Source organism: Panulirus ornatus, chromosome 16, assembly GCF_036320965.1.
Source record: "Panulirus ornatus isolate Po-2019 chromosome 16, ASM3632096v1, whole genome shotgun sequence".
Taxonomy (NCBI): domain Eukaryota; kingdom Metazoa; phylum Arthropoda; class Malacostraca; order Decapoda; family Palinuridae; genus Panulirus; species Panulirus ornatus.
The window spans coordinates 35,293,993-35,309,456 of NC_092239.1; the positions used below are offsets into that span (position 1 = coordinate 35,293,993).

At 36.7% G+C, this 15,464-nt stretch overlaps 2 protein-coding genes across 8 annotated transcripts in view; one reads left to right on the forward strand and one right to left on the reverse strand.

Annotated features, from left to right (window-relative positions):
- LOC139754248 (DNA repair protein RAD50-like) overlaps positions 1–764 on the forward strand; it is a 54,705-nt gene extending 53,941 nt beyond the window's left edge. The window contains exon 28 of the mRNA XM_071671578.1: positions 1–764. This exon is cut by the window's left edge and continues 20 nt beyond it. Coding sequence (XP_071527679.1) covers positions 1–23 — 23 coding nt within the window. The 3' untranslated portion in view covers positions 24–764.
- Positions 765–7,662: 6,898 nt separating this feature from the next.
- Positions 7,663–15,464, reverse strand: part of LanB1 (laminin subunit beta-1) — a 96,163-nt gene continuing 88,361 nt past the window's right edge. For all 7 annotated transcript variants that reach the window (XM_071671586.1, XM_071671585.1, XM_071671583.1 and 4 more), the window contains 5 exons: positions 12,275–12,419; positions 11,096–11,256; positions 10,662–10,859; positions 8,606–8,741; positions 7,663–8,352 (listed from right to left, as the gene is read on the reverse strand). In XM_071671586.1, coding sequence (XP_071527687.1) covers positions 8,204–8,352; positions 8,606–8,741; positions 10,662–10,859; positions 11,096–11,256; positions 12,275–12,419 — 789 coding nt within the window. In that variant the 3' untranslated portion in view covers positions 7,663–8,203. The remainder of the gene's footprint in view (positions 8,353–8,605; positions 8,742–10,661; positions 10,860–11,095; positions 11,257–12,274; positions 12,420–15,464) is intronic.

The window sequence follows — 15,464 nt, forward strand, 5'->3', positions numbered from 1 at the left end:
GATGTGACAAGGACTCTCTTTGATTCTCTTTATAACTAGGATTTCACTAAGGACTTTCAAGAATTACTGTATATTGTCACATCATTGATATAAGACTATGGAACCCCGTTTACACAAAAAGTAATGTACAGGTTGTACCTCTCTAATCCGGTGCTCTGTGGTCTGGCACATTTTGAATCTGCCGCCATTAGTTGTTATTTTGTGGGAACCCATTTACACAAAAATTAATATACAGGTTGTACCTCTCTAATCCAGCGCTCTGTGGTCTGGCACATTTTGAATCTGCTGCCATTAGTTATTATTTTGTGGATCTGCCACTAGGGTGGTGCTGCTAGTAGTGCAAAGGTGTCAAAATCTGTTTACACTGTGCTGAAGTGATTAACAGTCTTGTTAATTTCTTATATTCAGCAGTATTTTAGCCCTTCAGGATGTCATCCAAGAGACCAAAAGGTGCAGAAGATAGTGCTAGTCCAAATAAGCATGAGCATATATCACTATCTATGCTTGAAAAGATGGAGTTACTGAACAAATTAAATAAATGAACTTCTATAAAGACTTTTTGTGGTCCTATGAGGTCAGATTATCAGCTGTGTATGAGTTAGGGATGAATTTCTGTTTGGCATTTTCTGTGGCCCAGCAATGGCCAGGTCCCATGGTTGCTAGATTAAAGAGGTACAAACTGTATTGCTTTATTTCTTTTTAAATGATATTTATCCTTTAATGTATCTTTTTGCTTCTGAATTAAAATGGAATATGTTCACTTACCCAGTATATCATTTAGGTACCCATAATAATGGTTATCGATATTCGCATGAAAGAATATATCCTCCAGTAGATTTTTTTTTTTTTTTTTTTTTTTTCATACTATTCGCCATTTCCCGCAATAGCGAGGTAGCGTTAAGAACAGAGGACTGGGCCTTTGAGGGAATACCCTCACCTGGCCCCCTTCTCTGTTCCATCTTTTGGAAAATTTAAAAAAAAAAAAAAAAAAAACGAGAGGGGAGGATTTCCAGCCCCCCGCTCCCTTCCCTTTTAGTCGCCTTCTACGACACGCAGGGAATACGTGGGAAGTATTCTTTCTCCCCTATCCCCAGTAGATATCTAGATGAATAACACTGCATTATAAAAAGAAAATTCATGAATATTTGCCATTTCCTGTCTTAGTGAGGTAGGGTTGAACAGTTGACTGAATCTTTGAGGGAAAATTCTTAACATGTCCCCCTTCTCTGTTCCTTTTTTTGGAAAAGTATAACAGAAGGGGTGGTTTTCCAGCTCCCAACTCCCACCCCTTTTGGTTACCTACATGGAGGGAATACTTGGACAGTATTCTTTCTTTCCTATCCCCTGCAGTACACATAACCAAATCATGGAGAATATATAAACAAATAGTATTTTGTAATTGTCATGAATTCTTGCCTGTGACATCACTTAAAATGTTAAAAAGGAAATTTTTATAAATACATTAATAATTCAGTAATGGAGCTCATTGTTCCCAGAAAGTTCTTATGACAGGAACTGCAGATTTGCTCCAATATTTTTCAGGAAATAGCTCTTGTTCCCAGTGATGAGAAATATAAGCTGGCTTCATTTCTAAGCTGCAGGGTAAGTATTGCATATATGTCTTTCATGCACGAAAAGCTTGGACCTTTACATTAAATTGTATGACAAGGTTGTGCCACCACTTTAGAACTGCACATCAAACGTACCTGTATGTTCAAAACTGCTCCTACGTGCTCTTCCTCCATTAATATATTATATATCATTTGGGTTGGAAATCCTCCCCTCCAGTTAAAATTTTACTTTTCCACAAGAAGGAACAGAAAAGGGGTTCAAGCGAGGGTTTTCCCTCTTAGGCTTAGTCCTCTGTTCGTAATGCTACTTCACTAATGTGGGACATGGCGAATGTGTATGAAAAAAATTAATTTCCCCTTTATGAAAGTCGTATTATAGAAAAAAAATGAAAAGTATTAAAGATACATCAAGAAAACAGGTGCCACATGAAAACAAGTTGCAGCATGATTTTATGACTAAGATTACATTCCTGGAAGGTCATGGGAAAGGATTGGTTAAGTAGATGGCTTAATCAGGATATTCAAGATTGTATGCCAGAAGTGAAGGTGCCTGTCATGTCCCACTCCTTTCAATGATGAAAGCTATCTTTGTACTTGCATTACTTTTCAGTACCTTCATCCAACACTCATAATTAGGGCAGCAGTTATTCTATTTAGTTTTTCCTCCATTTCAGCTAGAAGGATTGCAATCATCTATATTCGTAGCAGTTGTAGATACTGTATTGCCATTCTGTTTAATCTTGTTTGCGTAGTACACTGCCTTCAGCCCACCTTACCTTCATTTCATGTAATGTCTCTCGATGAATTACTGAATACCTATGATGTTGTAGCACAGCCTTTATGCACTATTTCAGACCATCTACTTATACTGTCATACATGCCAACACATGCATTAGTTTCATTACAAAAACTCATAAAAGTATTCAGAGGTCTTCCCAGGAAACTTTCATATTCATTGTGTCTTTATGTAAAGGAAAGAAATAGTTATTTAATTCCTTTTTCACCTTTCCATCAGTATGTGAAATCTTAAATGTAATGAAGTTGCATTTTACTTTACCTCTAAGGATGTAGTGAAGGAAAAGATGTAATGATGATAAGGGTTTAGTAAAGATGATAGGGTGTAATGTAGGGTGTTGTGAAGAAGTCCTTTGACCTGACCTGTAAGGGTATAGTAAAAATTAGGTTATAGTGAAGAGGGCCTTTGATCAGACCTATTGGGAGTGGTGAAGATAAGGGTTTAGTGAGGATGAGGGTGTTTTGAAGATGTTGAGTGTTTAGTGAAAATAAGCTGCTATAGTGAAGATGGCATATGACCTAACCCTTATGGATCAGGCCACACGCTGTTGAAGTTAATTTAGGTTTATGAGGGTCTAGTGAAGATGTTTCTTGCTTTTTCCTCAGCAGTGGACAATATGGTGAGTGATAGTGCAGACACTTAACAATATTGTATTTTATGATATATGCCTTTTCTGGATCAATAAGTACTGCAAACATGTTTTTCTTTTTCTTTAGTTCCTCCATAACTTGGGCTGATTTATAAAATCTGCCCTTTTTTGGGCTAATTTATAAAATCTGTTCTTTTCATCCTTCTTCCTTTTTAAACTTACCATTTTTCTCACCTACATGAGTTTCACTATCACTCACTCCAGCTGTGCTACTAGGACAAGCCTTTGGAAATCCCACAATCACTTAACCTCTACCTTTTAGTGATGCCTTCATTTAATCATCAAGAATATGATAGACCTTTTCTTATTTTCCTAATTTTCCATCCATGATATTTCCCAAAGAGTAGATCAACAGATTATGATGTAAAAAGGTATCCGGTGATTAATTTTCCATTAGTGATATTTCTTAAAGAGTAGACCAGCAGACTTTGATGTAAAAAGGTATCTGGTAAAGGTCCCCAAATTATAACTCCTTGGTTATCTCTTTTCTCCAATATTGTATTGTAGTGTTGTGTAGGTGATGATCCCCAAATAATTATTTCCTGTTATTTCTGGGATAATACAAGCAGACAAACCAGCACTAACAAAATCAGCATTTTTGGTCTAAATTTTACTTTTGGCAAGTCAACCCTTCCTATTTAGCCTGCCCAGAGGGTTGAGTTAGGGACCCAGTCTCTGCAAAGCTTATAAAAAAAATGTGCATCTTTGTACTTTATCCAACCAGTGTAAACAGGAAAGAATTTAATGTTTCGATAGATTATACAGGTTCCTTACATAAAAAAAAATTATATGCGTCTGAAATGTGTAGATTTTAAGTGCCTATGGTGCATTGCTTCTCCAGATATTCTTTAAACAGTTTCTGAAAATTGAAGCATTTTATTTTCCACTCAAGTCTTCCAGTATAAAAGACCATATTTACAATATTCCAAGGAACTTCCTTTCAACAAACAACGTGAATAAGTTTTCTGTTAATGATGGGTACAACTGATTTGAGAGAAATCTGTTATATCAATCTGCTCCATGTGTTAAGGATAATATAGTTCTGTTTTACCTATCCCAAAAGGTCTTTATTATCAAATTCATAAAAAACTACAAATTTTGGCACATCTGAGGGACATTCTATGCTTTGTACAAAAGTAGCACCCAAATTTCAGTTTATCTCTCATGTTCTAAAAAACTAATTACAAACATTGTGTAAAAGCAAGGACAACAAAATTAGCTTACTGTTTGCATATGTACAGATGGGACAGTAAGGGACTAGTTAGTTTTTTTTTTTTTTTTAGATGCACTTACTAGTCATAAAAGTATTAAAAAATCCCAAAAGAAATACCTGCACAGGTTAATGACATGTATATAATTTGAGAAGAATGCTAAATTTAATTAAAAGTGCACATTAACATACTTAACTGAAATAATTAGCACTTTGGCATACGGCAGTGTGAAAATATCTATACAAAACCAAGTTATTTACAATTGGACACATTATAGCAGAATATCTTTACCACCACTTTAATCAAAATTTTGATAGACTTAACACAAGACATATATAAAAAAGTTAAATATATTCAGACAAGTCACAATTCGAACAATCAGGTTGGTTATTTTGAGTAAAGTGGTGAATTATAAGTGATTAAACTGCTATAATGAACTCTAGTATTATTCTTGTGTTGCAAAAGCCCTTATAAATTTAACTTTCAGTGTATCACATGTGCACAAAGAGGTGATTTTTGTGGGGTTTCATCTTTAAAAACTGTTTCTCAGTTGCTAGTTTTTTACTCCAGTCATTTAATTTTTATTGTCCTAAACTATTGTTTTAACAGTTTTGTCTTCAGAGATTTTTAGATTTACTTGCCTTTATTTATGATGTAAGAATAAACATTAACAGTCTCTTCTCAGTATGGTCAGCACACAGTTTTTTATAACAGTATTGTACCCCTCTCTACCAAACCACTCAAAAACCAATCACCAACCCCAAGGAGACATGAAAGACTGACCCCACCTCATGCTTCAGAAACATAATTACAGATATCCCTCTGAAATGACCTAACAAGTACTAAAAAAAGTGCCTTTCCAACCCAGTCTTAAACACCACCCTGCCAGAAACTACACTTCCCAGACAGTTACATGTTATTGTTTCCTGTCTGCACTCTGGACATTACACATTAACATTACAAACACTTATAGCAGATCAAGACATCCCTCATGCCCAAGATGCAACTATCACAATGAAGATGCAACACTGATTCCTCAGTTGCCCTGCACTCTTTCCACAAGGATAGAGATACATCACCACCACACATTTGGTGGATGTGACCAACCTGCTGTTGGAGCTTCATAGAAGGGACTCCTTGAGCAGGAGGATTTTAGGTAAGTAAATCTGGCTCTGAGTGAGACCTAAGTTGAGGTGGAAGAGGCTTGAATGGTTAGGAAACCTTTTCGGGGAAAAGTCTAGGGTTAGTGTGAGGGTGACAGCAAAGGAGGGAGTGGCACTTTTGATGCAGGAGGGGCTTTGGGTTTGTGTCCAAGAGAGCAAGGAAGTGTATTCAAGACTGTTGTAGGTGAGAATGAAAGTAGGCCATGAGAGATTAATGACTGTGTACTTTTGCATGTACTAACAAGAAGAATGAAGAAGAGAGGGTTGCTTTCTGGGATAAGTCGAATGAGGGCATCAGTAATTTTGATTCAAGGGATTGAATACTTGTGGCAGGAGAGTTGAATGCAAGAGTGAGTGAGGTGGCAAACAAAGGTATGATGGTGGCCATGGGAAACCCAATGGAAATGAAAATGGGGAGCACCTTGTCAGGTTCTGAAAAGAGGTTTGGTGTTAGTGAATACTTAGTTATTATAAAAGATACATATGTGTATGAATTCGTCAGTGGAATCAGAAGGATGGATGTGTAATGGAGAGGTTATTGGATGTGAATAGACTGTGAGAGTGGTAGCTCGAGGGATGTCTGATCATTTCTTGTTGGAGACAATTGTGAAAATTAGTAGTGGTATCAGGAAAGAGGAACTGATATATGGGAAACAAAATGGCAAAGAGGGAAAGAGATCTGTATTCAAAGTTACCATGATAATTTGAGTGAAGAGTTGCATAAAGTGTAAATAAATGAAAAAAGGGAAAGGGTAAAAAGTGGAAGGTATTTAGTAAGCAGTGGGATGTGGGAATATGAGAAGGGATAGTATATACAGTTGTGGGAAAAGAAAGTTAATTTGCAAGGGAAAGAGGAAAGAGAGGGGTATGGATGGTAGCTGCTGGCAAGGAGTGCAAGTGACTGGGAGGTGTACAAGAAAAAGTGGCAGGAAGTACAAAGGATGGTATGGAATGTGAAAAATGGGGACAATTAAGAGAATGAAGCAAGATAGTAATGATGAACTTAAGGGAGAATAACAAAATTCTTGGAAGGCAGTAAATACTGAGGAGAAATGACAAATGGAATTAATAGTGATGGGAGCTGAAGGTGAGCTGATAACAAGTAGAGACATAAAGTGATGGACTGAGTATTTTGAAGGACTGCAGTATGTTAGATGATAAGTTATGGATATGATGTGTTCAGGACAAGGTGATAGTGGAATTTAAGGGCAATGGTGAATGTTTGGTGAAAAAAAGAGGAGGTAGTGAAAGCTTTTGAGTGTATGTATGGCTCAAGATGAAGTTACTAAAGACTGGCAGAATGACTGTCTAGTGCCTATCTATAAATGCATTGGGTGCAAAAACAAAAGTAAATATTTGAGTTACATAGGTATAAATCTGTTGAGTATCCCTGGTGAGGTGTAAATGAGAGTGGTGAGTGTGAGAGGGTGGTTGCATACACAGCACTAGACTGGGGAGGAGCAATGTAGATTGAGGAGTGTTAGGGGATGTGGACCAAATACAAGTTACGAAGAATTTATGTGAGAATACTTGGAGAGAGAGAGAGCTACAGTTATATGTAACATTTAAGTACTTGGAGAAAGCATTTGTTAGGGTTAACAGAGATGCCTTGTGAAAGATACTATTATTATATGGTGTGGGAAAATGGGTTTTCTCAACACATGCTTCATCTGGTTATCAATTGCCGTACTGGTCTTCCAAGGTCAATCAGACCCAGCTTTGTGGGGAGGGTTGATGTTGAAAGGAAGGAAACCAAAAAGTTTCCATGTGGTGAACTCTGCCCTGCCAGTACACCTAAAATCTCTTTCCAAGACATTTCTTGCTTCCAAGGATGAATATGGGCCTTTTCTTCCTGAGAAAGTTTCTCAGGATCCAAGGTTAGTTACTGGTAGAGGAAAAAATATCACCCGAAACAGAAATAGTGAAAATATTGCTAAACATATGAACAGCGAACAAAAGTTGCATCCCTCCACTCTCAATGTCACAGGGTAACTGAGATGGCAAATAATATCAACTGACTTCTATGAGTGTATCAAGCTGCCAGAAATATGATAACCCCACTACAAGCAAGTAATAGGATTTGTTTTGCAAGTAGAACCTGATGCATGAATGTCTAATTTTACATAATAACTACTGAGTTGTTGTGCAAGTGGAGACCATTTGCAGTATTATATTTTTTCTCATTCTTTAACCCCAAGAAGTCACCTGACATAGCATATGTGATCAGTCTAATTAGTCTTGAATCTGATATGGTTAATGAACACATTCTAACAAGCACTTCACAACAAGTTTAATTCTTATTTCATGTCTCAAAGTAGAGAGTTCTGCAGATGCAAGCTATAAATATATATCAAAATAAATTAATCTGAGTGGAAAGCATAACTAGAAAATAAAGCTAAATGATGTTAGCCACATGAGGTTAAGTATATATCCAAAAGTCATTTACAATTCTAATGTCCTTTGTTGTATTTGAATCTTACAGCCTCAGAGATGACATAAAATTTTGCATCTATATAGAGTTTTATATGAAAATCATGGTAATTATCATTAAAAGTTGACCAATACAAAGTTTTCTTCTACTACATGCACTTCTATGATTTTATATGTGGAATTCATACTTTGAATTAAAGTAGATTAATTACAATATATCAATGTCTTATGCTAATGATATCAATGATTCAATTATTTTCTTGTACACTACAGAAAATAAATTTAATTAAGAAAAATTGATTAAGCAACAGAAATTATGCACCACCTAAAAAGCCATGACACTGAGTTATAAGTTTTTAACCTCACAGCTTTTGAAGAAATAATCAGCGTCGGCCAGATTGACATGTGGCATAGAATTCTGTCTGTTGTAAGATATACTCGTGATATTCTACCATGTTCACTTCCATTCGTCTAATTACTTCTTCGTAGTTCTCAAGGATAATTTCATTGTTCTGAAAGACTCCTTCCATTTCTGTAAGAAAACAAATGGTAAAACATTAGATTTTTTCATATGTAATATTAAGCAGAGGCTGTAAAAGATTTTTTATTTTGACTATACTTAGGTACATTATTCCACTTCATGTGCACCTGATGACACATGAACAAACATATGCACAACTTGAATATTACATACACTCAACAAACAAGATGAATGAATTTGGACCATGTTACCATGTTTTGTGAAGGAAACATTATAAAGAAACAACAAATATGAACAGAAATACCTCTAAGAAGAGTTAATTTGGCAAAAGCCTCTGATGCCAGCTTGTTTGCTCTCTTCCTTAGCTCCTCAGCCCTTATTCTTGCTTCCTCTGCTGCTGCAGACTTGATCTGCAACTTTTCTGCCACAGTCAAGTATTGCTGTTAAAAGTTAAGTTTGTATTAATATACCAAATCTCAAGATCATTCATAAATATGTTTCTGTTCACACTCTTCAAGTGATATGAAGTGCTTCATTCAGACTGCATCTTTACACAAAGTGCTTTCATTGCATTCTATTCCAAATTCTTCTTCTGTTGCCTGAAATATCCTTAGTCCTAACAAATGCTCTCACAGCATTTATCCAACTCTTCTGCATCATCAAGAGTATTAGAATATATCTTTTGAACAACTTATAATTATCTGATGTAAATTTTACAAGACCATGCTATCCTAAAAGAATTTCATGCATATACCTTTTTCATCATTTCTTAACATTATGCATATTTCTTATACTTCTATTCTTCATACATCTTCCTACTTGAAACTACACTAATTCAAAGTTTATCTAACTTTATTGACCTGTAAATACTTGGGTTTTGCATTTCTTCTTGAGTCAGGACAAGTATTTATTCCTTCATGGATCCTCCTTGCTCTTTCTGCATTTCAGTTTTGCTGTTCACCAGATAATTTAGCACAACCCCAGTTTTTCTTCCGAGGAAGACTAATCTCAGTTTCAGCTTTCCTACAAATCTAAAGATATGCTTTTCCACTACCACACTAGCTGAACTCATCTGCAGATTCTACTTCATTGAAATCCCAACTCTCCCAGAATTAGCTTTATTGTACAGAAAGTAACTTTCAGCATCCAGCTCCAAATGTCATTAGTGATATCGCTATCTTGCCTGATTTAGCCAACAGCAATACTTTATTTGTATATAACAGCTGTGTTAACTTTAAGTATATTTTATCAAGATTCAGCATAAACTGCACTCCACCTTTCTCTCACCTCAAAGATCCTAAGCCAAAAGAATATTTAACAACTTTGGTGACATCATATACTGTTGAAGCAATTCCAGATTTATTTCACATTCACTCTTGCCATCACTTACTCTTACATATGCACTATTTCCAAGAAACTTTAACAGTATTCAGAAGTGTTCTATGCACGTCACATAGCTGGAAGTTTCTTAACTTTCCCCTGGTCTTTTTCCACTACTTATGCAAGTGCAAAATCTGGTATAAGCAACTTCTTTTCTCCTTAAAGTTTCCCTGGTCTTCACCTATAAGAGGTTCTCTTATCCTTTTCATGTGGTCAATCACTATTCTACCGTACATCTTCCCAACTACGCTACAAGGACATATTCTGTTTCTTTCAATCAGTTTTGCTCCTAATTTCTTTAAGCAGTAGAAACTCCACTGCTTTTGCCCAGTCATAAGGCACTTGCCCATTTTTCCATGCTTTTATACAATATGGAGGTCCAATCCAAACAGTTTCACCTCTACTCTTCACGACTTCTCAGCACTCCCGCAAATATATCTCCAGTTTTTCCATTCTTTAAGAGCATTAGCACTCTTTTCACTTCCTCCATTATACCTATTCTTCACACATTGATAAAATATATTGAAGAAATTAATATAAATATTTTTATCATCACATAAGAATCAAAAGTAAATAAAAAGACCATTATTTTTGTTTAGCTGTAATCATTACTCTATTCCCAATCAACATGGCAGGATCAAGCACATACAGACTCTGAATATCCCTCTCACACATCTTCAACTCATCCTCAAACTCAGTCACATTATGCACATCAAGCTGAGACTAATGTTGCCATGTATACCATCTCAATAAACAAACTGGTCCCACTGCAAAATGTAAAACATATCAAGCCTTAACTTATTTTCTTACATGTAAGCATCTGATACCAGATGGATAAAAAGACTATTCTGATGTTATTTTAATTTGTTTGATATTGAAAAAACAGTGTCTTGCCTGCACTGGTTCTAAAAGGCTTGAACACTACATTCCTCATCACATCTCTTAACATTAACCTAACAAAATATACCACTCTTATTTACTTCTTCAAGTTGCCTAGCATCATTTGCTGCACGCTGGGCCTTGAGAGCCGCTTGACTGACAGCACTGGTAGTGTCTTGAAGGTGCTGTTGGTTGATTTTGTACTGCCGCTTCACATCTTCGACACGAATTTCCAACTTTTGCACCTCTTTAAGAGATGAGTTTGCCTTGGTCTGAGCTATACTGGTCTCACTTGCAATCTGTGAAAATTAAGATGAAAATTTACTCTAAATCTCAAAGATAGGAAGTTCTGAATTAGCAAGGGTTCAATGTATTTCTATCTTTGCATCTATAATATAATGACCCATGAAAACTTCCAAATGACCCAACTAAAAAAATGTGTGGGTTACAGTAACTCATATTTTAGAAATAATATGAATCATCATACATCAGGTTATTTCCGAGAAACAAGTTTCGTGAAAACACTATAACATACCTGTGTTAGGTGGGTTTGGGTTGCCTGTATGTCATCACTAGCCTGCATGACAGCCTGTTCTGCAGCATCTTGTGCAGCACCAGCTTCATTCAATGCCTCCACAACACGTTCTGCCACACCCAATGTTCCTTCAGCCTTCAGCTTGGCTTGGTCAGCACGTTCTATCAAAGAGATTGTATCTTATGCATATAGTCTATTCATACAGTGATACCATTTTCCAGATTCAATCCTAAAACTGCAATGGTCATCTTCAGATAATAATTATTTCACTGCTAACATGAATAATGAATCAGTGGATGAAAGACTGCAGCCAGAGAAAGTAATAACATAAGTGTAATTCAACATGATACAACACAAATCTTCTTCATTAACAATTACGTAAATAAAACTTTCATACCAGACCATAAGATTATGAAAATAACTGCTGCTTACTCCTTATAGATGGAAGAAAGAAACTACATTACTCAAAGGGATGGTGCAAGGTTAAGTGACCTGATCTTCCACTTAAGACAATAAAAATTGGAAAAACATTATGGAATTGAAATCAAAGGCCTTGCATTTTATGAACTCTCCTGCTAGCATCTCATCGTAAGCATCCCTTTCTGTCTACCAAGATGTTTTACACAAATAATTTCAGCTATTGCTCTTGTAAGTTGTCTCCATGTATCCCTGCTACTAAAACCTAGGTCCATGGCTGCTGCTGACCACAGTTTGTGTCTGTAGCACCCACACAAGGACTGAGTTATGATGCCATGTCCTCTCCTTTATCAGCAAAGTTGTGGAATTCTCTTTTTTACTTTTTCTCCACTTCCTACAATCTTTTCACCTTTATGAGTTAGGTCTTCAAGCACCTGGGGAACTTATTTTTTTTAATAAGGTGGTCATCATCGAGCATGTTCTTGGCAATGTCTTGTCAGCATTACAAAATATGAAGAATTACTTATACGGTCATAGACTGATGAATATATGGAGAAAACTGAAAACAATGCAAAAAGTGTTGAAACGTTCACAAAATGTATAACAGTAAGGAATAGTTAAGAACTGGGATCCCATAAGCACAGAGACCTCTTCACATATTAAAGAAACAAGTAATCACGATAAGAATTGCACAAATATACATAAGCATACTTATTTCACAGAGAAAAGGTAGTATCTTAGTAATGAAATAAGCCACAGTACCTTTGAGTTGCACAGCGAGATCAAGATCATTCCTGGTTGCATCAATAATAGCATCAATATTTGTCAAGGATTCAATAGTCAATGTAATCCTTTCAGCAAGGTCAGTGATCTGCTCTGGTTTTAGGGAGATATCAAGAGCCAGAACCTGGAGGTAAAAAAGAAAAAAGTTGAAATTAATCAGTGGCATTAAAGATTTGCAAAGAACATACTCAATTTCAATTCAGCACACTTCTTAGCTCTCAAATGGACACAGCTTTACTATACACAGTTTTCTGTTTCATAACTGATCGCCACTTCCCGCGTTAGCAAGGTAGCGCCATGAACAGGTGAAGAAAAGCCACATCCGCTCATATGCATGTGTAATATATATCCTATATATCTCATATCTGGCCCTACAGTACTTTCCATTAATTCAAAAACTGCTTACACTTCTCTTTCTCCCGCTTATCATTAAAAAATAGCCATTCTCTGTATGCAAGGAGGAACATGGATAATCCTCTCCCTTCTCTATATATTTTGCCCTCTGGGTTTAAGGTTTTTAGGGTATTCCTATGACTATTTCACAAGCATTACAATATCCTTCAGTATTTATTATAGAAAAGTAAATCCATTAAAAACGGGATGTTTCAATACGTGAGACAAGACAAATATATGTGACAAGTTTGCAGAAAAATGAGAAACAGGAATCTTATAAATTTCTTCAAGAAGAGAAATATGTTACTGGTCAAAAATTTGAGCTGCTGTGACATTTCATCCATGACAAATATTTCACAATCAGTAGAAAAGTCACCAAAAAAGTGCCTACGGTCAAAAAGTTATGTTACACAGTGGTTGACTGTGACACAAGGTATAGATAATGATGGGAGCTCACAAGAAGCCACTTCTCGAGAGCAGAAACCAAAATTCCACTTATGAAAGATGATACAAGAGACTACATCATGGATAAAGGCAAGAAAGTCAAATTTTGAAGTCAGACTGGAAAAGTAATGGGGATTTCTCTGGACCTCAATCTGTCACGTGGGTACGTAGACTCCCAACTTCCCCTCATGTTAAAGCAATACTCCCCTATACAAGGTGTAATTGATCCTTTCCATAACTCGAGCAACTGCTCAGAAATTTCAGTATCTATGCAGGACTCCTATTTTTCTTAATAGTACACTCACCTACTTGCATAATCTGGGTTTCCATGAGATCATGTATATTTTTGGTGATATCTAATATTTCTCGTGTTGAGTGGTATGGTCATCGATTAATTAAAAGATATGTGAAACAAATGAGGGGGTTTTAGAAAAGGAAGTAAGAAAAACTCTGAGTTTAAGAGATATTGAAAGACTTTTTCAGCTCTTGAGACTAAACATAATTGAAAAACATCAGAAATCAGCCGCCTCCTCACCATGTTTTGGCGTCAGATGGCGATTTTTACTATCCTTTTCGCATACGTTATAACGACATGCAAGTAGCATGGTCCTTTTTTTAATGGACAAGCACACGTGAACGTACTACTCCTGGCAGATCTTTATTCTTGCTATTGTGGTTTTATTATATTATTGAATTCATTTATGTTTACGGTCTGCATCTGGCATCTCTCGCTTGAATGTCCCGCGGGACTCGCATTATATTCCCCTCACACGGACCACATGCTATGAAGTGCAATGTGATCTTAGAATAATCCTTGACACCATAGAGGGGGTTAAACATTTTCTGGTTGATGAATGTAACTTACGCTGACGGCCTTAATGACACAAGCAGTTGATAGGCCTAAAGACCAAATATCCAACCATCCTTCCCTCCCTCCCAGTCACTGAACTTGTGTTGCACGAGTGACTATTGTGGGCAGTGGTTATATTTCCTCCTCGAGCTAATGTCTTCCTTAGTCACGATGACTGGGCCATCAAAGAAAGTGCAAGCAATGTGTGTAACGATTAAGTGAGACTGAGTCCGTTTACTGGAGCTTGTAGGTGTGAGTGACTGTAGATGGAGGGAGGTGGGTGAGTCTCGGCTTCACCCACCTGTTGCTACCATATCTGACACCTGATGTAGATGCTAGCACAGCCCAGGGAGCTACTTCTACTACTACTACTACAGCTCAGTACAGACATTCACAAGCTTTTCCGGTGAACGCAAGCTATGCTCATGTCAGACATATATTTTTTTTTGTGTGAGTACAAAAGAAAAATCATGAATTCCATGAAGAATTTTGGATATCCTGTTTGTGGTGGGAGTGTGAAGTGCCTTCCTCTAGTGTAGAAATGGACACTAAGCTAGAAAATTACGCGTATGGTGTGTGATGTGCTGTCAAAGTGGGATAACCCAGGAGACCAGGAAATAGTGGACGTACAACTCTTTATCTCCACTGTGTATACACTTGTATGATTGGGGGGGGGGATGTTACCATGGCTTGGAGGAACTCTGTGTTGCCCAGCCAGGTAGATAGAATACCTGGACACGAGTTCGCTATGATAAAAGCAAGATGTCACCTGGAAGATTGTGTACTCCTTCTGTTACAGTGAGGAACACCTGGGACGCCTGCTACACGATGATGGATACCATGATGTCATCTATAATGGTAAGGCTTAAGATACTCAAGTTCTACTCTCACTGTCTTGTAAGTCTTTCTTCCTCCACATTTTTTTTTTTTCATGATACTACCGTTTCTGTGTTGCCATGTTTGTATACTAGTTCTTTACCTACAAGAAGGAATATATCAAAATGATGGACTTGTCAGATGTTCACTCTAGGTTGTTTGTTCACAGGATCTTAGTATACAAGAGACATTTTCTTCATCAAAGGTAAGATTTGTTTTTGATGCCCTTTAGGGGTTAAGGGTAGATTTTAAAGAGTTTTCAAAACTTTCAAGGAATAGAATAACCCAGAAAACATAAGACAGTTGAATGAAATGATTCAGGCCTGATGTAAGAAAAATTATGGAGCGACACTGAAAGGTATGTAGGAGGCAGGTGCAATGAGGATGTGGGAGAAAAGTGACTCCAAGAAATTATATAATTATGGTACACGACATACTTTGGTGACAGGGATTGACCAGCTTAAAATGAAGTTTGCAGGTTGAATTCCAATGCTGCACCCTATGGAGATCATAATGGAATGAATGAGGAGTATATGGACCATATGAGTAAGAGGACAGACACGGCACTGTGAAATACTGAATGAGACTACGAGTGCAAGCAAGACA